The sequence below is a fragment of the Hemiscyllium ocellatum genome, chromosome 23 (genome assembly GCF_020745735.1).
Source record: "Hemiscyllium ocellatum isolate sHemOce1 chromosome 23, sHemOce1.pat.X.cur, whole genome shotgun sequence".
NCBI classification, from domain to species: Eukaryota; Metazoa; Chordata; class Chondrichthyes; order Orectolobiformes; family Hemiscylliidae; genus Hemiscyllium; species Hemiscyllium ocellatum.
The window spans coordinates 28,469,290-28,496,964 of NC_083423.1; the positions used below are offsets into that span (position 1 = coordinate 28,469,290).

The 27,675-nt window shown below is 39.9% G+C and overlaps 1 protein-coding gene and 1 long non-coding RNA gene across 2 annotated transcripts in view; both read left to right on the forward strand.

The window, feature by feature from the left end:
* The first annotated feature begins 289 nt into the window (after positions 1-289).
* LOC132826819 (uncharacterized) lies at positions 290-10,750 on the forward strand. The gene is made up of 3 exons (XR_009645918.1): positions 290-340; positions 6,565-6,693; positions 10,692-10,750. It is a non-coding gene; the product is annotated as an uncharacterized LOC132826819 (long non-coding RNA).
* Positions 10,751-21,842: 11,092 nt separating this feature from the next.
* The window catches only part of LOC132826722 (guanine nucleotide-binding protein G(i) subunit alpha-1), a 46,698-nt gene continuing 40,865 nt past the window's right edge, over positions 21,843-27,675 (forward strand). Inside the window, exon 1 of the mRNA XM_060842838.1 lies at positions 21,843-22,246. Coding sequence (XP_060698821.1) covers positions 22,129-22,246 — 118 coding nt within the window. The 5' untranslated portion in view covers positions 21,843-22,128. The remainder of the gene's footprint in view (positions 22,247-27,675) is intronic.

Genomic DNA, 27,675 nt, shown 5'->3' on the forward strand with positions numbered 1-27,675 from the left:
AATTTAACTGATAGAGATACTGACACAACCCAAACGCATGGCTCAAGAGTATTTATATATCATATATCTGCTTATTAACATCAGAATCAGCCAAAATCAACAAACTATCCAGGCCAGTTTTCAATGTGGCATATCAAAGTACTACTAAAACAGAATATATTCTGAGCAACATCAAATGATTTACTCTGAACCTATGAATGGAAAGGTTATTATCATGTGATCCTTCTGTGTGTTGTGCTACTACTCCTGCAGATGGCAAAGTTGCACTACTTATATTTCACTCTGGAACAGGAAGACATTTTTGCATTGGACTTTGATAGTGCTGTGCCCATTTTTCAAGGTAGGGTATGAAAAAGCTGAGGGGGAGGTGGGCAACAAAGTTTACTTTACCTCAACTGCCACATTTGTTTTAGTTAAAAATATGCAATCTTTGTGCAGGGGTAGATTTCCATCTTACCTGAGCTGAGGATGGAGATTTAACCGATTTTTATGGTCTGGAGAGGAGAGGGAAATAATGCTATTGCTTACACTTTTCCTTGCTTAATGAATCTCCAATTAATGGGTAAAAATGGAAGGCCTTCATGCATTTTTCTCCTTAAAGTCCCTCAATACAATTGCCTATGATGTTTACAATATGCCTGAAGGTATAGTTTCCAATCTTGTGGACAGATAGAAGTTAGAGAGTGTTCCCATTGGTTTTTTTGCAGCAAATGCCCCATCCTATTGTGCTTCCCCTCCTATTGCCAGTATGCAAAACTTGGCCATTATCAATTCTTAGCATTTGAAGATCAACAAGTTTCAGGAAGGTCAAAAAGCATAAGTTGATGGTCCTCCAGCAACATTTTCTATTTATCCAAGTGTGCATCCCTGAGAAGAGTCCATAGGGCACAGAATCCTGTAAACTGAAGCTACTTGGTGACAAAAGTCTCTGCATCTGAGTAAGCTACACACAGTCAAGAAGGAGGGATCACATTCAATGTGAGGCACATCCTGAGTGAGTATATAATTCAGGGAATGTGAAGGCAATGTGGGAGGTCTAAGCAAATGGGGAAGAGGTATTGCTTACTTGCTTTATTTTTGGTTCATATTTTTAAAGGTTTTTCTGAACAGAATAAATTGAAGCCCAGGATCAGGGCCTGGCACAAAAGGGTGACATCACCGATAAACTGTACTTTTATTGGTTGGTGACAGCTATTAATTTGACTAGCTATCGCAGATTACTTTCAGATTGAAGACAATTAAGGGGCGTACTTATTGGCTACAAAACTAAAGGATCAGTATGAAATTTAAGACCTAGGTAATTAAAATAGAGGTACCAGTGCTGTAACTGCATGATGTGGGAGCTGTGGGACCCCATGGTGGTATGTAGTGACCACATTTATAGCAAGTGTTGGTTGCTCGAGGAACTCTAGCTCAGAGTTGATGAGCTGGAGTCTGAGCTTTGAACACTGCGCTACCTCAGGGAGGGTGAGAGTTACCTGGATGCTGTGTTTCAGGAAGCAGTCACACCTTTTAGGTTAACTACCTTGAATTTGGTCAGTGGTTGGGGACAGGAAGATATGACTACCAGCGAGGTAGGTGGAGGGATCCAGGAGGTAGTGCTGAAGGAATCTCATTTCTTGAGTTTCTCTAACAAGTTTGAAATTCTAACTCACTGTATGCTTGAGAGTGTGAGCTATAGGGAGGATGTTTAAACAGACGGTAGTACAGGGAGACATTCAAGAGTGGGGAGAAAAGAGAAATGTTGTTCTAATCAGGAATAATATAGGCAATGAATAGACATGTTCTCTGTGGTTAGGATTGAAAGTGTTGATGCCCAGGTTCAGGATACTTCATCTGGGCTGCAGGGGAAAGAGCTACATAAGCATGAACAATATAGGTAGAAAGAGGAGAGAGATTTTGCTGAGGGAATACAAGCAGCTAGGGGCAAAACTGAAAAGCAGAACCAAAAAAGGCAATAATCTCTGGATACTACCTGAGCCTCAAACAAATTGGCACAGAGTCAACAAGATTAAAGAGGTAAATGTGTTGCTCAAAGTTGGTGTGGGAGAAATGGGTTTCTGTGATGAGATCTGTAAAGTAAATCATGGAGGTGATGGGTTCAGTTGCATGGCAGATTATGGAAAAGCTTAAAGGGGGATAAGGCCTAGAAGACATTAAAGTTTCCAGAACAAATTTTAGGACAGAGAGTATGGAAAAGGTCAAAAATCGACCTTCAGGCACAGTAGATAAGCTGGGCAATCAACACAAGACTGAAGGCGATGTATTTAAATGTATGCAATATATAAAACAAGGCAAATGAGCTTGTAGCACAGATTGAAATAGGCAGGTTTGATGTTGTGGGTATTACAGAGATGGCTCCAAAAGGATTAGGGCTGGGAACTTAAAAATCCAAAGGTACACGTGCTATCAAAAGGACAGGCAAATGGTAGAGTGGGTGGGATTGCCTTGTTAGTAAGAAATGAAATTAAATCAATAGCAAGATATAGAGTTAGAGGGTGTAGATTCTGTTTGTGAAGAGTTGAGGAACCACAAAGGGAAAAAAGACCCTGCTGGGAATTGTATACATGTCTCCTAGCAGTAGTCAGGATGTGGGGAGATAATAAATCAGGAGATTAAAAAAAAATGCCTGGAAGAAAGGCAGTATTATAATCATTGTGGGACAATTTAATACATAGATAGAGTGGGGAAACCAGGTTCATAGCAGATCATAAGAAAAGGTATTTAATCAATTTATCTATGAGATTTTCTTTGGAGCAGATTGTGGAAGAGCCCACGAGGGAACAGGCAATTCTGGATTTGGTGAGGTGTAATGAGGCAGACTTGATTCAGGAGCTGAAGATGAAGGAACCCCTAGGGCAGTGAGCACAATATGATAGATTGTACCCTGCAATCTGTGAGTGACAAGCTGGAATGAGATGCATTAATATTACAATTGATTAAAGGTAACTACAAAGACATGAGGGAGGTGTTGGCCAGAGTTGATTGGAAGGGGACCCTAGCAGGAAGATGGTGGAGCAGCAATGGCAGGAATTTCTGAGGGTAATTTGGGAGGCACATTAGAAATTCATCCCAAGGAAGACAAAATATACTCAGGGGAGGAACAGTCAACCGTGACTGACAGGGGAAGTCAGGGACAGCATAAAAGCCAAAGAAAATGCATACATTGTGGTGAAGATTAGTGGGAAGCCTTTAAGGTAACTCAACTGAAAAAGCAATAAGGGTGGAGAGGATGAAATATGAGAGTAAGCTAGTTAGTAATATGAAAGAAAATTGCAAGTTTTTTTTAGGTATCTAAAATATAAGAGAGCGGCAAGAGTGGACATTGGACCACAGGAAAAATTAGGCTGGAGAAGCAGTAATGGAGACCAAAGAAATTGTAGAGGAGCAGAGTGGAAACTTTGCATCAGTGTTCGCTGGAAGACACCTGCACCACACCAGACCTTCAAGAGTCTCAGGGGCAGAGGTGAGTGTAGTGGGCATTGCTCAGGAAAAGGTGCTTGAGAAGCTGAAGGTGGATAAATCATCTGGACCAGATGGACTACATCCCAGACTTCTGAAGGAGATAGGAAGTGAGGACTGAAGATGCTGGAGATTTGAGTCAAAAAATGTGGTGCTGGAAAAGCACAGCAGGTCAGGCAGCATCCAAGGAGCAGGAGAGTTGATGTTTCATCAGTATTGTCGTGGGGTGGGGGATGGGGTGGGGGGGGGGACTGAGAGATAAATAGGAGGGTGGAGAGAAGATAACTGGGAAAGTGATTGATTAGATTAGATTACATACAGTGTGGAAACAGGCCCTTCGGCCAGCAAGTCCATACCGACCCGCCGAAGCACAACCCACCCATACCCCTACACTTACCCCTTCATCTAACACTACGGGCAATTTAGCAGGGCCAATTCACCTAACCTGCACATCTTTGACTGTGGGAGGAAACCAGAGCACCCAGATGAAACCCACGCAGACACGGGGAGAATGTGCAAACTCCACACAGTCAGTCGCCTGAGGTGGGGAATTGAACCCAAGTCTCTGGTGCTGTGAGGCAGCAGTGCTAACCACTGTGCCACCGTGCCACCCATGGTGATTGATAGGTGCAGGTGGGGGGTGATGCTGACAGGTTGGAGCAGAGGGTGGAGTGGATGGGTGGGAGGGAAGATGGATAGATAGGACAGTGCAAGAGGGCAGTGTTGAGTTGAAGGGTTGAATCTGGGATAGCTGAAGAGATTGTAGAGGCATTGGTGGTACAATAACTTGAGTCGGAGAGTCCCAAAGGAGTGTAAAATGGCTAATTAACACTCCCATTTAAGAAGGGATGAGACAAAAGACAGCTGCATGCCAGTTAGGCTAACCTCAGTCATTGGTAAGAGTTTTGAGTCCATTATTAATGTTGATATTACAGAGTACTTGAAGTGCATGGTAAAATAGGGTGGAGTCAGCAAGACTTCATCAAAGGGAGGACATGGCGGGCAAATCTGTTTGAATTCTTTGCGGCTGTAACAAGCAAGTTAGACAAAGGAGAGCCAGTGGACATGAATCATTTGGATATCCAAAAGGCCTTTGACAAGGTGCTGCACAGGAGACTGCTAAATAAGTTAAGAGCCCATAGTGTTAGGGGCAAGATATCGGAACGGATAGAGGATTGGCTGACTGGCAGAAGGTAGAGAGTAGTGACTAATAGTGTTCCCCAGGGGTCAGTGTTGGGACCACAACTATTCATGTTATACATGAATGATCTGGTCAAAAAACAGAGGGTATTGTTGCTAAGTTTGCAGATGACAGAAACATAAGTGGAGGGACAGATAGTATTTGAGGAAGTGTGAGGTTGTGCACTTTGGTAGGAAGAATAGCGGTGTAGACTGTTTTCTAAATGGGGAAAGACTTCAGAAATCTCAGCACAAAGGGCTTCAAGGTCCTAGTTCAGGACTGTCTTCAGGTTACCATGCAGGTTCAGTTGGCAGTTAGGAAGTCAAATGCAATGTTAGTATTCATTCAAGAAGGCTGGAGTACAAGACCAGAGATGTCCTGCTAAGGCTCTATCAGATTTCATTTGGAATACTGGAAGCAGTTTTTGAACCCATTTTTAAAGAAGAATGTGCTGGTGTTCGAGGGAGTCACGAGGAGGTTTACAAGAATGATCCTGGGGATGAAGGGCTTGTCATATGAGAAATGGTTTGAGAACTTTGGGTCTGTACTCAATGGAGTTTAGCATGTTGAGGGGGATCTGTTTGAAATTTACAGAATACAAAGAGGCTTGGAGAGAGTGGACATGGAGAAGATGTTTTCAATAGTCAGAGAGACTAGGATCTGAGGGCAGAGCCTCTGCATGAAGTGATGGCTTTTTAGAAATAAGGAGGGCTTTTTTCAGCCAAAAGGTAGTTCATTTGTGGAATTTATTGCTGTAGAGGGATGAGGAGGCCAAGTCATTGAGTATCTTTAAGACAGAGATACATAGGTTCTTGATTGATAAGGAGATCAAGGATTATGGAGAGAAAAATGTCAGCCATGATCAAATAGTGGAGCAAAGTTGATGGGGTGAATATCTAATTCTGCACCTATATCTTATGGTCTTATGGTTATCGCCTTCTAGAGTTTCTTTGTAAAGGCACAGTCAAATGGTCTCTTCTCATGGCAGTCAGCTTGAGGGTAGCATTTTTAAGGAGTCGAACTCTGAGCATATAGGAAGGATCTGATGGGAAGACTCCTTCTCACCACCTGCCAAATTTCCATTGCCATTAAATGCTGAGGCAACAAATCAAGAGTTAGAGGTGCTACAATGCACCAGAAGACCTAGGACTAAGACCTTTGTGCTGAGATTTCTGAAGTCTTTCTCCATCTACACCGTTATTCTTCCTACCAAAGTGCACAATCTCACACTTCCTCAAACACTATCTGTCTCTCCAACTAGTGTGTGTCATCTGAAAACTTAGCAACAATACCCTCAGCCTACTGAAAGTTCTGGCGATGAGACATTCTGCCATTGCTCAGAGAACCAGTCAAAAAGATCCACCATTGGTTTATCCCACAAGGCTTTGAGGACAGCCTGAAGAACTCCTGATCAAAGGCTTTTTTTTTGAATCTTTAAAAACAAGTTCTCCACAAAGGACAAGTGGTATGTCAAACCATTTGCTGTAGAGAGGAGGGGCAGTGCAATACCCTCAGATGTGAACAGTGGATAGTTATCGAAACCAGTTTGTTCAGGAGTGGTATCACACGCCCTTTGGAGCAGTTGGGAAAAGTCATCTCAATTCAAAATGTTAGTTTGTTTTCTCATCATGATATTGCCTGACTTGCTGTGATCTCCAGCATTTTTTGTTTTCAGTGGTATGTCTAGGTCCAGCTGAATGGAGAGTTCCACTGCAATGTGAACAGTCCCATCCTTTGTGACACCAGACTCATATAGAACTTCAGTGTTGTGATGGCATTTAATATTTGTATATTAAGCATGTACACACAACTTGAGATGCACCGTGATATGCACAAAGGTGGCCATCAGAGTGAAGGTGATAATAGATAAGCCAACAGCATCACCCCCCACCCCCAATGATTTTTACATTGTCTCCCTGCAGACCTGGTCCATTTTCAATCTCCAAAGTGGAAAATTGCTTGTGAGGTCACCATGGTGCAGGAATGGTGTATGGGGCAGACATGCAGCACATCTAACAACAAGGATGCCTCACAATGGAAAAATGCAAAATGTAAGAATGGAACCCACTAACTGCTGAAAGATTTCCTGTATGAACGACTGGAATGTTGCACTATGTAGGGTGCTAGGAAACTTCAAAGAGAGAATTCAAAGGATAGACGTATCAAAGGCAAGCAAACTAATTAACTTCAACATAAACTATTTTCAGTGGGTTATGTTCCAGACAATGAACATTTTTGTGTTATACCCTTCAAAGTATACATGAAAAACAGTTTAAAGGTCATTTGCAAACACTGTTCTGAATGTGTTATTGTGGATGGCTGTGCTGTGAAGGTCGCAGCTTGGGGTTAGCCATTAAACACATTATATACAGTAAATAAAATAGATACTCTATCTTTCTGCTTCTTCCTCTTCCTATTGTCCTCACTCTGTTCTGCCGTACCTGTTTATCTCTATTTCTCTCTACTTGTTTCTCCCTTCCTGTTGCTCCCTCTCTATTTCTCCCTCTTCTTTTTTTCTTTTGATTTGTTTTGCCCACTTCACGTCTCCATTCCTGTTTTGCCCTCGCTGTTTTACCAATTGTTTCTCCTTCTCTGTTTCTCTCTCCCTCTTCCTCCTTCTATCTAAAACCCTTTCTCTTTCTCCCTCTCTTTCTTCTGTGTGTCTGCCTTTTGTTTCACTACCTGTTTTTCTGTCTCTCTGTCCCACTCTCTCCCTATTACCTAATGTCTATTTCTCCCTCACTCACTCTATCAACCTCTTTTTTTTTTCTCTCTCCCTGATTCTCCTTCTCTGTTCGGGCCTCTCTGTTTCACCCTCTGTATTTCTCCTTCTTGGTTTTATTCAGTTTTGTCCTTTCAGTTTCATCCTCTCTGTTTCACCCTTTGCATTTTACCCTCTCTGTTTTGCCCTCCCCTTTCACTCATTCTCTTTTTTGCTCTGCTTTTCTCCCCCTCCTTTTACTTCATATAACTTTTTACCTTGCTGTTTTTCCCTCTTTCTTTCTCACACTTCTTATCTCCCTTACACTCTCACTCACTGACTCTCCTCTCTGTTTCAGTCTCTTTGTTCCTTCTTCTCATTGTATTGCTCTGCGTATTACACTCTCTATTTCTCCTGCTGTTTCTACCTCTCAATTTCTCTCTCACTCTATTGCTTTCTGCTTCTCCTGCTCTGTTATAGTCTCTTTTTTCCATCCTTTGGATTTCTTCCTCTTTGTTATGCACTCCGTGTTTCTCCTTCTCAAGCACACTAACACTAAAATAGATCACCTCTACTCGCTTGTGTGATGTGCAGAACATCTTGATGCTCTTCGGGGGGGTCGGTGTGGACTTGATGGGCCAAATGGCCTACTTCCATACTTAAGGGATTCTATGATTCAATCAAGAAGTTGTTACTTTGCTGAAAAAAAATGGGTAGCACAGTAGTAAGCACTGCTGCCTCACAGCACCAGGGACTCAGGTTCAATTCCATTCATTGATGACTGTATGGAGTTTGCCCCTTGGTGCTCCAGATTATTGCCACAGAGTGGATTGGCCATGTTAAATTGCCCATAGTTGACCTAGGAAGTGTAGGCTAGGTAGATTAGCCACAGTAAATGCAGGGTTATAAGGTAGGTTGGTGGGATGCTGTTTAGAGGATTACTGTGGGCTTTCACACTGTCGGGATTTTAGAATTCCTTTTAGCCTGACAGCAGTATTCTGTTAATGGTGAACACCACTCGTGTTGCTACTGCATTGCAACAGGGTGAAACAGCTCACTTCACCTGTTGCTCAAATTTAAACAAAGCTTGTCAGTTAACTGTGAGTCATCATTATCTGGTGCAATAAAGTATCTACCCAATCTGAGTCCACTTACCAACCAATCAACACTTTCCACTCTTTCAGTAAAAATATTGTTTCCCCCTCACTTTGTCATTTCTAACAAATTATCCTGATGAGTGCAGAGTGAAAATTTATAACAAATTGTCTTTTTCTCAGCAATACTCAGGTTGGTATCAATTTAAGATCTCAGAGGATGAAAGAGAGGTGCAGGGTCAGAGACATTTAGAGAGGAAATTTGAGAGCTTTAGATCTTGTCAGCTAAAGACCTGAGCATAAGGGCAATTTGATTTGGCTATGTTAAAGAGGCCACTATTAGCAGAGCACAAAAACTCTGTGGGGGCTGTAAGGCTAAAGGAGATCACTGAGAAAGAGAGATGTGATAGATCATGGAAGATTTTGAAAACAAGAATAAGAATTTTAAAATTAAGGTGTGGTATCACTTGGAACGATGTAGTTCACCAAGCACTGGGATTTGGATGAATGACATTGACTATGAGTTTAGAACAAAGGCAGCAGAGTTTAGATCACATTTTGCAAAAGTTAGAGCAAGGGAAGCTGTCAAAAATGCATTGGAATAATTAAGTTCAGGAAAAACAACAAAAAGATGGAAATGGGCTTCAACAGTAGGCTGAGTCAAGGCTGAAACTTGGTTATGCTGCAGATATTAAATTAGGACAACTCTCAAATTTGCGAGTGGTCTGTGTCAAACCCAGGCAGCTGCCACGTAAAGGGATGGATGTTATTGTCCTAATATTGTCCTTTACTTTCATGTCAAGTTTACTTGAAATTGGGTAAATCAGATCCAGTTTTTTTTTAATTAGCAAGTACAATACTTTAAACGTGACTTAAACACTGAACCAATTGATAATCACAAACTTCAATTGCTTTCTTCCAACAATATTTCCCTCCCTTCCTCCTTTTTCTAACCATACTGATTCATTGCTGATGCGGGTTGCCGAAATACTCGTTTTCTATGAATGGCTTTGAGCATTGTGAGTTTAACTTTAGTAGCTATTGCTGACTCATAGTATTTTGAAGAGATTTGTAGCTTGAAACTGCGTAGCACTGTGGCTATTTTTCAGACGCAAACAGACACCTAAGGGTCCAATATGATTGGCAGAGTGCATTATGATACAGAAATATACTTGTCACATCAATGTGGTATGAAATTAAGGGCCAGGACCCATGCAGGAAATTGTCTTGTGCACTGAATATTCAATTTCATGGTCTAACATAGAGATTCCCCATTTGCAAAATTAAGTTGTTTTGATACATTTGGTGCCTTTTCAGGGAAAACAAATCCACAAGGGACCCACATACGGGAACTGTTGCAGACCACAGTTCTGATTATGGGGTCAAGTAGTAGCAATACTCTTAATCACTCCTTTTCACTCCAGCTGTTTTTATAGCCAGTTCCTCGTGTCACGGTGGCTATATCCCTTCTCTTCTCTAGTGAGCTGCCTGGGAAAGCTCATCAGATGTCTGCAGCTCGCTACCTTGATTATAATGAGGCTCAAGGTTCAATATTTCATGTGTCTTGAGCTTAACATTCAGGTACAGAAATCATTCCAATCAAATGATCATTGACACTGTAGCTGCTAGCAATCACTTTTTTTTCTGAGGGTCAGCAGCAATGCATCAGAGTTTTTATGATTACAATTTTATTTGAAACCTATTGCTATTTTACATGACTTGGTAAATGCTTGTATTAATTGGCAAGTCATTGATCTTGTGGAATGCCAAAAGTGTGACATTGCATTTTATATTCTATAGATCACAGGGACATGGAAAGTAGCCATAGGAAGGTGGTGGCATTCTACTCCAGAATTCAGACTAATGTTCTGGGGACATGGTTTAAATGTCATTCATTGACAGATCATTGAATCCCTTCAATGTGTAAGCAGGCCGTTTGGCCCATCAAGTCCACACTGTCCCTCCAAAGAGCATCCCAGCCAGACCAAACCCCCTCACCCTATTCCTGTAACATTATACATCCCTGGAATACTATGGGCAATTTAGCATAGTCAATCCAACTAACCTGCACATCTCTGGACTGTGGGAGGAAACTGGAGTACATACAGACATGGGGAGAATGTGCAAACTCCATACAGGTAGGAAATTAACCCGGGTGTCTGGAGCTGTGAGCCACTGTTAGAACTCAATTAGATATGGCAATCACGTAACTACTGTTGATTATTAATGTCTGGTTTATTGATGTCCTTTTCAGGAAGGAAATTTATTGCCCTCACCTGGTCTACCCTATGTGATCCGGACCCCAGCAATATGGTTAACTCTTAATTATGTAATAAAAGCTGGCTTAGTCAGTGACACCCTCAGCTTGTGAATGGATTTTTAAAAAAATCTGCCCATTCTGCCTGTGCTAGCAATTATGTGTGTTGATGCCTTATGATCTTAGCATAAGCATGGACAGTTTTATGATATTGTTCTGCTTTAATCCATTCTTGCAGGAGTGGGCAAAGGAATTTCATGTTAACACTTTTTTCTACAAAATTGCACAATGCAACTTCATCCAAATTGAATTTCACATTGCAAATTCAGATTTTGAACTCATGCCTATCATTCAGTGCACGGTGCCACAAGGCCAACCCAAGGCAGGATATCTTTAGAATCAATAGAAGTTCACAAACTTTGAATGAAATAAACCACAGATTTGTCAAGTGTCTTTAAATCTCTTGTTGTTTCACATATTTTCTGTTTATAGTAAATGATTGATGTTCTTTTCTAACTACTTTTCATCCAATAATTTCCAGATTCTTGGCAAATCTGTTGTTGTTTATATTCTTGGGTAAACAAGAAAAGGACAAACCTGTGGCTTTTATTTTTTTCCCCTGGAATGGCATGCCAGAACCAAGAAATTTCAAGGTTTGTTGTTATTTAGGTTTATAAGAAGTCAGTAAAAACATTTTTGATTCTGAAGCAATGCAATAACCTTGTGGTCAGTCAGCATTTCTAAAGATTAAAATGCCATACAGCTGAATGTTTATTTTCTGTACCATTTCATTCATTCCTACATACATTAGTAATCAAAACAATGCAACGGTCGTTTTTTTTTTAGATAATCATGTTTCAACTAAACTGTGTTTATACGTCAACTAAAACTGAGTAAGTCATTTCTGTTGTGCAGAAATCTGTCAGTAATTATTTAATTTCATTGTTTAGAATAACAACCTTTCTCAACTTGTTCTTACTAATAAACATAATGTTACTTGTTTAAACTAATAAATTTGTGACAAAGGTTATGATGGCAAAATTGTAATTGTTTGACAATAGATATCAGAAGTGTTTTAATACAATTGACATGGTACTTGGTGATTGAAATGCCACAGATAGACTGCATTTAGATTAAGGGCCTCCATGTTTCAAATTCATCATGCACTACAGTTTGTTTATGACATGGATAATATTAACAGTAAAAATATAAATCTGCCATCCTTTAATTGGTCAGATCATTAGAAATTATATTTACTGTCTGCACATTAATTTCAGTTAGTGTCTTTTTGAACTCTCTTAAATGATTTCTCTCTTTTAGGATATTAAATAATGAAAAAAAAACAAACAACAATTTGACAGAGTTTAAGAGGTATTTGTAAACATTATTTTCATAGATTAGTGGAAAATGTTATATTGCTGCTTCTAAATAGAAAATTGGTTACAAATTTTCATGACCAGTTAAGCCTTTCTTCCTAAAAATCGTTCTGTTCAGTTGTATAAGTAAATTAGATTATTAAATTATTTTCCCTCTGGTATTCAAATGAATTTTCTTTGGTTTTCTTCAAAGTTGGAGTGTCCAGCTATTTTATAAAAATGCTCAGCAAACTAGTAAGTATTAAAAGGAAACAAAAACGACACTGTAACACAGACTTACATAGGAACATTGCACTTATCAGGAGTAGGCTATTTGGCCTATTAAACCTGCTCTACCATTCAATCTGATCATGACTGATGGTTGACCTTCTATCTCAACACCTTACTCAACAGTCTCCCCATATCCTTGGACACCTTTTACTCTCTTGAAATCTATTTATTTCATATTCAGCAACTTGGCCTCCACAATCTTCTGCCATAGATAATTCCACTGGTTCACCACCATCTGAGTTAAGAAATATCTCTTCCTTTCAGTGCAAAATTGTTCACTGTGCATTCTGAAACAGTGATTCCTCGTTTTATACCTCTCCTGCAAGTGTGAAATATAATCTCTACATATAGTCTTTCCAGCCCTGTTTAAATTTGACATGTTTCAATGAGATGTCCTCTTATTCTTCTAATCTTCAACCAATACAGACCCAGATGAGCTGTCTTCACATCACAAATCTGCTATCTCAGGAATCAGTCTAGTGAAGCTTCACTGCACCCCCTTCTATGGCAAATATATATTGTCTTAGATCAGGAGACCAGACAACACACAGGCATGGTTTAACTGTTGCACCATGCTGCAACACTTCCTTGCTGTCTTGCAATGAACAACAGCACACCATTTACCATCCTAAATTGCCTCACTAACTGTTGCAAGGGTGTCTTCTACCCTTCGACATTGAATTGACCCCATTCACAATTATTGCCCTGTAAATATCCTAGCATGCTGTCTCCAATCTACATAATTGATGTCCCAAGCTCTCCTTGACACCATACTTCCTGATACCCCGCTCTTGACTTTCTGAATAGACGCACTGGACTGACCTCCCCCCTACCCCCCCCTCCCTCTCAGCTGACTTAAAATGACAGCATAATGACTGACCAGACTGCTGAATCCTATCTGTGAAGCTCCCCAACTCATTTATTGCTAATCCTTGGACTAGTTGCACTGCACCTGTAGGGCTGACTGTGGTCCACTCCTGAGACTGTAATGAATAGAACTCTTGAAACTGGCCATTACTATATGCCTGACTGTGTCTAAGTGCATGGACTGATGCTGGATGATGCCCTTGACTGACTGTGCTGTTATCCCTGACTGACAACAAGCACCTTTGACTTGACTAAGGACTACTTCCCTTTTGAGACATGGACAAATAATTGAAATACATTGTGTTTTTCCGGTAAGCTAGTGCCATAAAGCAACATGTCCAATCCCTTGATTGATCATTGCTGGCAGACATAGCAAGTTGTCTTGCTTTGTATCTGTGCTAAAAGACAACCTATGATGGAAATACTTTGAGCATATAAGTTCTGCTGAAGTAGCAATATGCAAAAAGACAAGGCAGGGATGCTGTGAGCATGAAGTAGATGCAAAGTAAATAAACTAGAAGAAAACAAACTAAGAGCCCGGAGAAACACCCTGTTCCATTGCATGAGGTGGGTGCCTGTTGCATCATTGTATTGAAGTGCTGAACTGTTCAATAAATGAGTCCAAGGTATGCCATGGTGATGTGGTGATACTGATGTTTTTCTAATGCCAAGCTCTTTGGATAGAGGATGCACATTTTCACTGTCCATGGAACCTACCCTAAGATGCTGGGAATGACGGTCAAAATAGATTCCTAAAAAAGCCATCGACAAGTGCAGTCACTAGGTAACTGTGTTGACTTTTATTTTGATAATTGCGCTATATAATTTTTCTTTGCTGGCTGGGAAATTTGCAATGTGCATATAAATGAAGAAGGATTAAGTAATGATGAGATGTTAATATATGTAAATAGGCCCCTCACCACTGACTAATGAGATTCTCATCTAGTTGTTAAACCCTTATGTGGAAAATTGACTTTTTTTCTCAATGTCAAGAATCTCAATTTTCCATTCTCATCGTGTTTTTCCAGTTATCCTGTCATTGCCCACATCATTAAGGAGCTGGGAAAATTCTTCATAATGTCAACTTTTGAAAACCTAGCACTGAACCCTGTGATATTCCAATAGTAGTGGCTTGCCAACACACTCTCACTTTTTTTGTGTTGGTAATGAATTCTTTATCCATGCTTGTATGTTATCGACGGCACGGTGGCACAGTGGTTAGCACTGCTGCCTCACAGCGCCAGGGACCTGGGTTCAATTCCCGCCTCAGGCGACTGACTGTGTGGAGTTTGCACGTTCTCCCCGTGTCTGCGTGGGTTTCCTCCGGGTGCTCCGGTTTCCTCCCACCATCCAAAGATGTGCGGGTCAGGTGAATTGGCCATGCTAAAAAAATTGCCTGTAGTGTTAGGTTAGGGGTATGGGTGGGTTGCGCTTCGGCGGGTCGGTGTGGACTTGTTGGGCCGAAGGGCCTGTTTCCACACTGTAAATCTAATCTAATCTGACACCATATGGTCTTATCTTGAGCAGCAACCTGATGTGACACCTTATCAAATGTTGTTTAGAAAACTAAATATATCTAGGTATATGAATGGGAAGGGTTTGGAGGGATATGGGCCATGTGCTGACAAGTAGGACTAGATTAGGTTGGCATGGATAAGTTGGTCTGAAGGGTCTGTTTCCTTGCTGTACATCTCTATGATTCTATGACATCTACTGACTCCCTTTTTATCCACTCTAGAATGTTAATTCATCAAAAAAAATCTCAAATAGTTCAATTAAATATGATGTCCTTTTCAGAAAGCCATTTTCCTCAAATGGTGAGTGATTTTCTAAGTATTCTGCTAAAACCCACTTATTAATGGATTCAAACACTTTTCCTATGACAGAAGCTAACCTAAATGGCCTACAGTTTCCTTTCTGCTTTGCTTCTTACTTGAATATTACACTTTCATCGGCCTCAACTCTTACAGAATCGAAGAAAATTTAGAGGATAATAACGAATAGATCTACCATCTGTGGTAGATAGGATGCAGGCCACCCCATCCTAGGGATCTTTCAGCCTTAGATTTTACTTTACAGAGTTTTTGTTAGTTAGCACTTACCTGTTTCCTGAACAGCAGTGAGGAAGACAGCCAAATGTTGACTATATAGAAGTTTTCAGTTTAATGCTCAAAAGTAATGAATTACTTTCTTACAATTTGACCTAACATTTTCCAGTGCTTACCACTTAAATTGTAATCCAATTCTTAGCATATATAATCCTAAATCACTTGTGCAACTTTGAGTTCACATATTTTAGCAGTAATGATTATTATATAGCAATGACTCAAATCAGACTGACCTTGGATATTTGTGATATTGAAGTAAAACACAATTTATTCCTAGTATATATTTCCAGTGGGAAGAGATTCATTCTTTTACTTACATCATTGTTCCTATATCATGTCTTTGCAGTTCTCTCTGTTCAAACACAACAATATTAGAAATACAGATTTGTTCACTTCCTAATTTCTTATAATGTTTAAAATCCAAGATTTAACTTTTAAAACTAACTCAGACTTACTACAAAATGAAAAATATTATAGAATTTTCTTAAGTGTATGTTTAATACTCTTTCCAAGGAACTAATCAACATTATGAAAGAGCATTACTTTCTTTATTAGTATTGACTGTTCATTCATTTCCCTTGTCATCAGCTCTTCAAATTACTACTATATCCTGTTCAGGCAGGCATATAGAGTGAACAGGGTTGAGGAAGGAAAATGTTGTTTCAGCAATGGTGGGATAAAGGAAGAGAAGTTGAAGAATCTCTGAAGTCAGAAGAAGCATGAATGGCTGGAGGTTATTACAAATATAAGGTAAATTATGTTGTGGAAGGATTTACGCATTTGGATAAAAATTTGAAGTTTAATGCACTGGGAAAATATAGAAATATTCTACAAATGCTAAGAAAGCTGAGTGAATGGATAAGACACGTATTTATGGAGAGCAGAGGACTTGTTTATGGAGAATGGTGCACGACAGACTAGCACGAGAGTATATGAATGGTCAAGCCTGGATGACAAAACAAGGACTGAAGGCAGGTGGAAGGCAAGTAATGTTACATAGTTGAAGAATGCATTTTTTATAGAGAAGATGGCACAGTATATAATTCAAGTGACACCCTGAAAAACTCTTATGACAACTTCTCTGGTTTAGTCTGAGACAGTTATTGGATTAGAGTTGGAGTTAGGGCTTGCTTAATTTGCTGAGTTTAATTTGTGATATGTGCAAAAGATAATATGAGCCATGGTTCAGTTAGTAGCACTTGTGCCAATGGTAACAAGATTCTGGATTCCAGTCCCGCAGCTTGAACACAAAAATCAGGACTGATACCACAGTGGTATACTGATGGTGTGCTGTATTGTCAGAGGTATCAGCCTTTTGGATCATGCCAAGTTAAACCAAATCCCCATCTGTTTGGTCAATGTAAAAGAATTCTAGGTTCACTAAGTTGTTTTCAGCTTTGGAAAGACTTTCTTGAGAAGAGATTGATTAGATTGGGTTTGTACTCAGTGAAGTTTAGAAAATTGAGAGGTCACTATATTGACAAACATAAGATCCTTAAGATGCTTGACAAGGTAGATATGGAGATGCTGTTTCCCTTTATAGGAGAGTCGAGGGCTAGAGGGCATAATCTCAGAATATGGAATCACCTATTTAGGACAGGTGAAGAGGAATTTCTTCTCTCAGAATGGTGAATCTATGGAATCCTTTATGGCAGACGACTACTGAGGATAGGTTGTTCAATATATTCAAGATTGTGACAAACTGGTTTTTAATCAGTAAAGTGTTCCGGCCCACTGTGAGTAGGACAATATAGATCAAGGATAAAAGCAAATTACTGTGGATGCTGGAATCTGAAAGCAAAAGAGAAAATGCTGGAAAATCTCAGCAGGTCTGGCAGCATCTGTAAGGAGAGAAAAGAGCTGACATTTCGAGTCTAACTGACCGTTTGTCAAAGGGTCAGTTAGACTCGAAACGTCAGCTCTTTTCTCTCCTTACAGAGGCTGCCAGACCTGCTGAGATTTTCCAGCATTTTCTCTTTTGGTCACAAAATAAATCACACAACACTAGGTTATAGTCCAATAGGTGTATTCGGAAGTACCAGTTTCGGAGCGCTTCATCAGGTAGCTGTGGAGCAGTATCTAAGAAAAGCAAAAAATCACAGTGACATGCAACTGAAATGATACATTCAACAAACCTAGATTACTGTTAAGCCTTCCATCTTTTAGAATGGGTTGCAGATTTTGGTTCATTAAAATGTAAACCCCAGAACTTCTTTTAAGCCACATTTTCGAGATAACTTAAGGTTTAATAAAAAAAGGTGACATCTCAGATAATATCTTAAAAGTGTGAAGTTAGAGTCTGTCTGTATCCCAATCTTGAGTCAGACTGGTTTTATTTTCAGAGTAGGAATGTATAAAATATTATATAGATTGACTGCCTGCAGATTGTGTACTATTTGAGCAAAATAGAATGTATCTGCAAATACAATTTTGCAAATGCAAATTCACCCCATAGACGTGTGTATGCATGTGTGCACATGTGAGGGAAAGAGAGCACATGTGACTGTGGGTGTATGCATATGCGTATTGGTATGTGCGTGAGGATGGGTGTGTGCCTGTTAGAGTGCATGTTTGCATGTGTGTGTGCTTAGTAGAGTGTGTGCGTGGGTGTGACTGCGTATAAACCTGTGGGAGGATTTGTGTGAGGCTGTGTTTGTGTGTCTGTGAGAGAGCATGTGTATGAGAGAGGGTCTGCATGAGTGTGTGTGTGTGTGTGTGTGTGTGTGTGTGTAGGGGGGGTCACCTGTAGTGTGACATGAACCCAAGGTCGTGTTTGAGGCTATCAACCTCTGCTCGGCTAATCTGCTTTCTTGTGTATTTCGAAGTCCACCTTGGAGGATAGTCACCCGAAGATCTGAGTCTCGGTCCCAACCCTCGAACTCAGCACCACCTTCCTAACCTGCAATTTTCTTCCTGACCTCTCCGCCCCCACCCCCACTCCAGCCTATCACCCTCACCTTGACCTCCTTCCACCTATCGCATTTTCAACGCTCCTCCCCCAAGTCCCTCCTCCCTACCTTTTATCTTAGTTTGCTTGGCGCACTCTCCTCATTCCTGAAGAAGGGCTCATGCCCGAAATGTCAATTCTCCTCCTTGGATGCTGCCTGACCTGCTGCGCTTTTCCAGCAACACATTTTCAGCAATGTTGTCAATATATCTGGTGTATCGTGCTGGTTGAAGGTTCTGTGCAGCAAAGAAGTCTTCTTCAAACTTGTGCATGAAAATGTTGGCATGTTGGTGTACAAATTTAGCCCCCATGGCTGTACCGTGTGTCACATGTGAAAATGTTATGCTCGAGGGTGAAGTGGATGAGTCGTAGGATGGTGCTTGGAGATTGACAGTTGTTGATATTGAGTACCGAGGCTGTTGCAGCGATGCCGTCATCATGGGGGAAACAATAGAACATGCTGCTTTATCTTTCTTTCTCTGTATGTCTGTGTCTTTGTAACTTGTTTCTGGTTCCAACCTGCTCAATTCACTGAGAATCAATGAGTTTCACTTGTAAACAACTCTTGGTTCATGATCATCTGCACATTGCAGGAACCGAGTGCCATAAAACGCAGAGTTCCCACTAGATTTCAAATCCTTTTGCAGTGAACGGACAATAGGAAAAGGGGTAATCTGCCTTGGGTGTCTAAGCAAATAAGGGAGGCTATCAAATTGAAAGAGAAGACATCCAAATTGGCTAAGATCAACAGGAATTTGGAAGACTGGGAAAGCTTTAGAGGTCAACAAAAAGCCACAAAAACAGCTATAAACAAATGTAAGATAGATCATGAGAGAAAAAAAAAACTAGCTCAGAATATAAAGATAGATAACAAAAGTTTCTATAAATATATAAGATAAAACAGTGGCTATAGTAAACATTGGTCCTTTAGAGGATGAAGAGGGGATTTAGTAATGAGGAAATGGTAGATATAGCATTGAATAGGTATTCTGTGTCGGTCTTCACAGTGGTGGACATGAATAACATGCCAGCAATTGACAAAAAGATGAAGATAGGTGAGGACCTGGAAACAATTATTATCACAAAAGAGGTAGTGTTGGGCAAACTAAAGGAACTAAGGGTAGACAAGTCTCCTGGCCCTGATGGAATGTATCCCAGGGTGCTAAAAGAGATGGCAGGAGAAATAGCAAATGCACTTGTGGTAATTTTCCAAAATCCACTGGACTGTGGGGCAGTTCCAGCAGATTAGAAAATAGCAAATGTGATGCCACTGGTTAAATGGGAGGTCGACAAAAGATGAGAAATTATAGACCAGTTAGCTTAACTTCTGTACTGGGGAAAATGCTTGAATCTATTTTCAAGGAAGAAATAGCAAGGCATTTAAATAGGAATTGTCCTGCGAGTAGAGGCAACATGGGTTCATGAAGGGCAGGTCATGCTTAACAAGTTTTTTGGGATTCTATGAAGACATTGCAAACATGGTGGACAACAGGGACCAGTACATGTGGTGTATCTAGATTTCCAAAAGGTATTCGACAAGGTGCCGCACAAAAAAGTTGCTGCATAAGACAAAGCTGCATGGCATTTTGGGCAATGTATTAGCACAGATAGAGGATTGGTTAACCAACAGGAAGCAAAGAATGGGAAAAAATTAGTGCTATTCTGGTTGGCAATCAGTGCTGAGTGATGTGCCTCAGGAAATAGTGTTGGCATCACAATTATTCACAAGTTGCATAGATGATTTGGAATTGGTGACCGCGTGTAGTGTTTCAAGGTTTGCGGGTGACACGAAGATGAGTAGTACAGCAAAGTGTGCAGAGGCCTGTGAAACTTTGCAAAGGGACATAGATAGTTTAAGTGAGTGGACAAAGGTCTAGCAGATGGAGTACAATGTTAATAAATGTGAAGTCTTTCATTTTGGTAGAAAGAACAGTAAAAAGGACTACTACTTGAATGGTAAGAGATTGCAGCACACTACTGTGCACAGTGACCTGGGTGGTCTTGAGCATGAATCACAGAAGGTTGATCTGCAGGTGCAACAGGTAATTAAGGCAAATGGAATTTTGTCCTTCATTGCTAAAGGGATTGAGCTTAAAAGCAGAGAAGTTATGTTGCAGCTGTATTGGGTGCTGATGAGGCCACAACTGGCGTACTTGAGAAAGGAGTTCTCTGTACTTGAGAAAGGTTGTGTTGGCACAAGAAATGGTGCAGAAGTGGTTCACTATGATGATTTTGGAGTTGTGAGGGTTGTCTTTTGAGGAGGGACTGCGTAGATTGGGATTATATTCATTGGAATTTAGAAGAATTATGGAGGATCTTACATAAACACACAAAATTATGAAGGGAATAGATAAGGTAGACATAGAGAGGATGGTGGGTGAAACTAGGACAAGAGGGCATAGCCTCAAAATTAGGGGAAGTAGAGTTAAGATGGCATTGAGAGGAAACTTCATCCAGAGAATTGTGAATCTATAGAATTCCCTGCCCAATGAGCCTTCCTCAGTAAATGTTTATAAAGCTAAAATAGATAATTTCTTGAACAGTAAAGGAATTGTGACAGTGGATAAGTAGAGCTGAGGCCACAAAAAGATCAGCCATGATCTTATTGAATGGCGGAGCAGACTTGAAGATACCTGATCCTATATTCTAAATTATGCAGCCAACCTGGTAAATCCCTGATTTAAATTTTTTTTCCCCTCCCTTGCAGTCCTCAAATTTAAAAACACAACTCTTTGTAAGAAATGTTCTTTTTTATTTAAGTTATTGGAAAAGGCAGAAAAGTGGAGTTGAGGATTATCAGATCAACCATGATCTTACTTTGTGGGACAGTTGACTCAATTAGATAAATGGTCTACTTCTGTTCTTGTGTCTTAGAGAATATAACCTATTATAACGGCACCATTTCACTATAGAGCATTGCCCAATACCCTGCCTGACATTTAATCCTTATCAACATCACTAGAGTTTTTTTCGCAAGGTTTGTAGCTCAGGTTGAGGTTTAGGGTGTAGGTTTGCTCGCTGAGCTGTAGGTTTGATATCCAGACGTTTCATTACCTGGCTAGGTAACATCATCAGTGTCGTGAGGTTTTTTCTGTCAGCGATCACATTGCTGTTTGTGGGAGCTTGCTCTGCTCACAAGTTTCCTACATTGGTCAGTACATTTCAAAAAAGTACTTCATCGGCGTAAATTACGTAGTTGTGAAAATCGTGATTTATAAATGCAAGTCTTTCTATGTTGGTTTATCTCCGGTCAGTGTTAAATTGGAGGTAGTAGGTCCCTTCTGTGGAGAAAGACTTGAATTGGGAACAGGGACAGAAGACTCAGAGCGTCAGACAAGAGAGACTGAGAGAATAAGATAAAAAGGCGGGTGAATGGAAAGAGTGTGTGACAAACACTCACGGAATATAAACACTGACACATCCAATAATTTTTTAAAAACACATTTACATGGATCGGAAGTCGGCCTTTGTGGCCGTTGCCATGGGTTACCAGCCGCTTCCGTTGAGGTGATGCAGGCGCAGTAGCCGGAGGCGACATCCGGGTCTCGCTGCCTGCGCGGCGTGGTGCTGCGCATGCGCGTCCGGCATTCGGCGACCGAGGCGTCGCGCCGTTTGGCGAAGAATAAATAAATAAATGAATCATCCGTTCGATTAATTCATGAGCTAGAGTTGGGGATATCAAACTACAGGGAGGAACTGCCTGAGGCTGGTTCCGATATTTGCCGGTTGACTTTCTCTCTCTCCTCCCCCCCCCCCCCCCCACCATTTTTGAAAGTGTTGCCTGGTTTCTGGGGAAACGGAAGCCTCTTGTGTCCGGGGCTGAGAGGAAACCGCTGCTCACTCACAGAGGAAGCGCAGCCAGCAAGATGGGGTGCACATTGAGTACCGAGGACAAAGCGGCGGTGGAGAGGTCCAAAATGATCGACAGAAACCTGAGGGAGGACGGGGAGAAAGCGGCGAGAGAAGTCAAGCTGCTGTTGCTGGGTGAGTGAGAGTTGGGAGGGAGAGGCTGTGTCTCACCGACTTGGGGGTGGAACACGACGAAAATGGCTCTTCACCATCCGTGCTCCCTGCATCCGTCCTAACGCCGCAACATCTAACTCACACTGTCTTTGCAACAACTTTTTTTTAAAAGCTTGGCCTTTTTTTATTTCTTCTACCTGCCGCATAATCACAAGATTTTCTTTCCTTCGAGTGGTCTAAAGCTTTGGATCTTGCTATCGTGGCTTGCCATCCAGTCTTTTCTTCTTAATCATCCGTCCCCCGTTTCGATTCGAAACAGCAAACCCGTTTTAATTTAAACAAAAACAGGATGCTGGAAATATGAAACAAACACAGGGAATGCTGGCGAAATTCAGCAGGTCTAGTAGTAGGAGATAGGAAGAGTTAATGTTTCGAGATTAATATCACTAGTCATACCGGCTCCAAACGTTAACTCTTGTTACTCTCTCCACAGAACTGTCGTTTTGCCCAAAAGCGTCAGCGCTGTGCAATTTATCTTTTGTCCTGAATGCCAGATAAGTCCAGGTGCCGCTTATTTTGTTGCCGGCTCTAAACTGAATTTGGATTTTAAAATGTAAAGGAAATTAAACAGTAAGATATCACCACTTTTCTCAGTCTGCGTTGGATAGATAATTGAGAAAGTTTCTTATGAACCGTTAACCAACCTAATGGCATATAACAAAATCGGTAGCCGAAACTGAAATCTCATACATCTTTGTTTCATGAAAAATTCAAACCTTGCACGCATCTTGTTTAAGGTTTGGACTTTTACTAGAATACACAAAGGAGTTGAGTTAAGCAGATAATGACAGATGAAGCATTCATCCAAGAGATTTTCGCGTTTAGTGAAGCTTAATTCTTTGCTTGATCCCATTTAAGAGTATTATGGAAAACCTGTTTGCAAGTCATCTTCCTGTGGAATATGTCACGGTTTTCTGAGTTTTATAATATTTTGATTCACCTATTAAACATCGATTTTGGGTGTTTTTGTTACTTGAACAATTACTCCACATTTTCAGGAAGCAGCATGATGTAAATGATGGGAAAATACGTTGTACATAAATTCAAATACATCTATTTATACTGATCGCAATTTTATAAAACTCAACTTAATTGCAATTCATTATCCTGGCAAAACAATTGAAAATGCAAATCTAAACATGTTTCTTATTGCATTTAGGATTATATAATATCATAGATTAAAACTTACAAGTTTGTGACTTTTAATATTGCACCCTGAGGATGCTATCACTTGGCATATAATATTACAACTAGCATAACAGAGGGATTCAGGCAAGGCCTTTTTCATGTAAAGTATGCTCATGTCCATTTTATTCATTGTGTTTCAAAGGCAGTTCTTTAAAGGAAGTTGTCTCTTGAAACTTTGAGGAAATTGGGAGACTGACAATGGAAGTATAACTTTGTACATTATGAACCTTGAAATTAGTTAGCAATAAATTACCTAATAAGACAGCTTTGAGTTGTGTGCGTTGCTATATCTTATTCATTTCTCCTGTAATGAGAAAGCATACCTTGGAATAGTTTAGACAGTTCTGTTAACACATACTGTATTTGTAATAGCAATTGAGATTGTAACTGATAATTGAATTAGATAATGTAATGGCATTAGACTAGAACAGTATTATCCAATAAGCTACATAAGCAAATAAAAATTAGCAATAAATACCATCAAGCATTTGATCTTAGTGCTCTTATTGTCAAGGAGTATTGTTCAGTTCATTATCAAAAATCCACAAAATGGGTTAAAGGCATAGATGCCAAGGAGAGTGGATGATATTTGGTTGAGTGTAGTAAGATTGGAAATGGAGCAAGAGATGATGTGGCCTCTGCAACCTGTTCTGCCAATCAGTATGATCATAGCTGAACTTTGGGATAAACCTTCAATTTCTCACCCCCTTCCTATACTCCTTGATTATATACAAAATTAAAATGCTGTCTGTTTTAGCTTTAAATATACCCAGTGACTGGCCATCCACAACTGTATTGACTGGAGAATTCTAAGGATTGTTATGATCAAAGTGAATAATGTCACACTTCTGTCACAATATATTCAATCTGCCACATTTGTCCACTCATGTAACCTGACCAAATCCTTTTTGAAGCTGTTTTGTGTTCTTCAACAACTTTTGATCCCACCTAGCTTCTATCATCAGCCAACTTGGACAGAGAGTAATACATTAAATCAAGGATGCAGGTTGTAAAAAGCTGATGTCTCAAAACTGATCCTTGTGGTGCTCCTCTAGTCACAATCTGCCCAACTGAAGCATCAGTTTTTCCCTACTTTTAGTTGTTCTGCCCATCTTTATATTTTTCCCATCCACTCTTGTGTATTAACCTTTGGTGCAGCTTTAATTTTCAAAAGGCATCAAATCAAAATATATATATTACACCGATTTTCCCCTTAATCTGTTGCATTCTCAAAAAAGCCAGTAAATTTGCCAAACTTATCAAAAATTTGGTTTTGTCCAAACATATTATGATTTTTTTTGTTGTTGCATGCACTGAAAGGAACTGCTTAATAAATTCCACCATTTTCCTGATGATGGAGTTACATTTGCTAAGTTCCAATTTGCTGAGACTGTTATAAAATCTAGGGAGTTTTGGATAAACATAATCAGCGTATTCACTGCTCTGCAGTCATCTCTTTCAGAACCTTAGAAATGATCCACCAGATTAAAGGGATTTGTTGACTTTTTTTTTCCCTGGATTTCTCCAGTACATTTCCTCTGATTTTAAGATAGTTTCTCTCTCTAGCCCCTAGATTAGTTAATATTGTTGGTGTGTAACTTGTCTCTTATTTCACAAACCATACTTGTTCAATTTTTAAAAAAATTTATATGCTTGTAAAATTTTTTGACATCCATGTTTATATTGCTGACTAGTTTGCTTTAAGTTTTCATGACTCTATCATAGCTGGTTTCTAAAACACTCTCAATATTCATACTTACGTTATTTGCAACATTCATAACTTTATTCTTTTAACCAATACTAACCTTAACTTTCTCACTTAACCACAGTTGGATCTTTTTTACTGGTATGTATTTTTGTTGATCATTTTTGCATTATTTTTAAAAATGATTTTTGTTTTTCCACATACATTTTAGTCTGTATTTACTCAATCAACCATAGCCAGTTCATCCCTCAGATTTTTGTGTTTAGCTTAATTCTGATGTTACTAATAAACCTGGCCTCAACAGAACCGAGGTCTAAAACAGCTTTATTCTTGGTGGTTCCTTAATGTGTTGCTTCAGGAAACTACCAAAAAACATGTTGCAAACTGAGAATTTCAGTTAACATTTGCCAGTTTGGCTGTTTCAATCTGTGATAAGAGTAAAGCCAACTACTGTTGGGGGTGCAGAAGCACTATAAACTACTTGCAGTGTTGTTTTCTGTTATTTTCTGTTAACAGTTCCCACCTATACTGATGATATCTAATTTTCTGATCCAAGATCCTTACTCACCAATGTTCTTGTGTTATGTTAGTATGAAAAGCCTTCTTATTACTGTGCTATCTTTTCAATGTCATATAATCTAGAATATTTATTTATTTTTCAAATTTATGACCATGTCTTTGTTCTGGTAATTGGATCTAAACCATTAATCTCTTTGACTCTCTTTGTGCTACTTGTTAGTTTATATATATATTGCTGTGGATGCTTTTTATAGTAAGATAAAGATTGTTAAGGAATAAAAACAAATAACTCCCTTCTTGACTCACCAAAACCTGTACACCATCTACACAGTGCAGGTCAAGAGTGTGATGGAATACTGTCTCTACTTTTTGTGTATTCTCTTGTGGAATGTGGGCATTACTGGCTGGACCAGCATTTAATGCCAGAAGATGGTACTGAGCTTCCTCCTTGAACTGCAGCAGTCTGCGTGTTGTACGTTGATCCACAATAACCTTAGGGAGGGAATTCTTGCCTGACTGGGTGAGGTTCCAACAGCACTTAAAGCTTAACACCATTTAAGGCAAAGCATCTGCCTTAACTGGAACTCTATCTGTAATCTTCAACATTCACTCCCTCCACCATTGATGCATAATGGCAGTATTGTGTATTATCTGTAAGATGCAGTGAAATAACTCCAAGATTGCTTTCAAATCTTTGGCTTTCGCCACCTAGAAGGATACGAGCAACAAATGTACAGGAAACCACCACCATTAAGTTCCCTTCCAAACCCCCCACGATACATCCTGATTTGGAACTATATAGCCATTCTTTCACTGTTGCTGAGTCAGAATTCTGGAACATGCTTCCTTATACCACTGACTGTCCTTATACCACTAGATCACCATGTGGTCTGCTGTAGTTGAAGGAGGTAGCTGGACCTGACGTGGTGATGAGCTAGGGATGGCCAATAAATGCAGGCCTTGATAGTAATACCCACATTCTGTGAATGAATACGTTAGAAAATAATCCTTTTATTCTGCTATTTTCTGCATGCTCTCTCTTGCCATCATTCATATAACTCTTCTATTGAGTCAGTTTCTAATTGCACATTAAGGGACTTGGATTTTGTCCTAGTTTTTTAAATTGCAATATACTGGTCTCAGTCCAAGTTTAAGTGAGGTCTAACCCAACTAAACAGATCCCTGTTTGGTGTTGTGCCCTGTGAATCAAAGCTACTTATTCCTACACAACTCAGTCATTTAATTTCTTGTCATTCAGGATCCAGTTGATATACATAAATTCAACCATTTGCATATATCTATGAACTTTACAATTCATAATCCTGTAGTTTGACTGGTGTTTTACCCTATTTAAAATACTCTTGAGAGATGGTCTGAAGTTAGGATGTAAAATCTGTTGTTGTACTGTTGGGTGTTATAGTCTAGGTGGATATTCTTGCGTTTTTGTATATTGTTATGTCTGACCCAGGGCTAGATTCGCTATTTTATTAAGGTTCCAAATAGCATAGCTCAAATTGTTGAGATCCCAGGTGAAGATAATTGAACTGGTATCCCCTCAATTATTTACCGGCCTCCTCGGTTATTCCTTACAAGGTTAATTTAAACATGTATCCCTTTCTGTCAGACCTATATGAGCTTATACTTTAAAAGGAGCCAGCTTAACCTGGCTTTCTTGAATTAACAGATGATGAATTTATGACTTGCTAAGTGTGAGAAGAATTAGTAAGTGTAGTTCGTAATTACTAGTGATTATAACTTCCCATTTCGGACTTAAAATAGTGGGAAGCAAAGAGATAGCAGACCAATCAAAAACATATCATTGGTTCTAACTTGAAGAACGACACATAACATCCCAAAAATGTTGAGGAATGCAGGGTCTAGCATGAGACAGAAGAGCTGCAGGAAATTAGTATTAGTTGGGAAATGGTGTAGAGGAAATTTGGGGTTGAAGGTTGACTAATCCCCAGAGCCTGATATT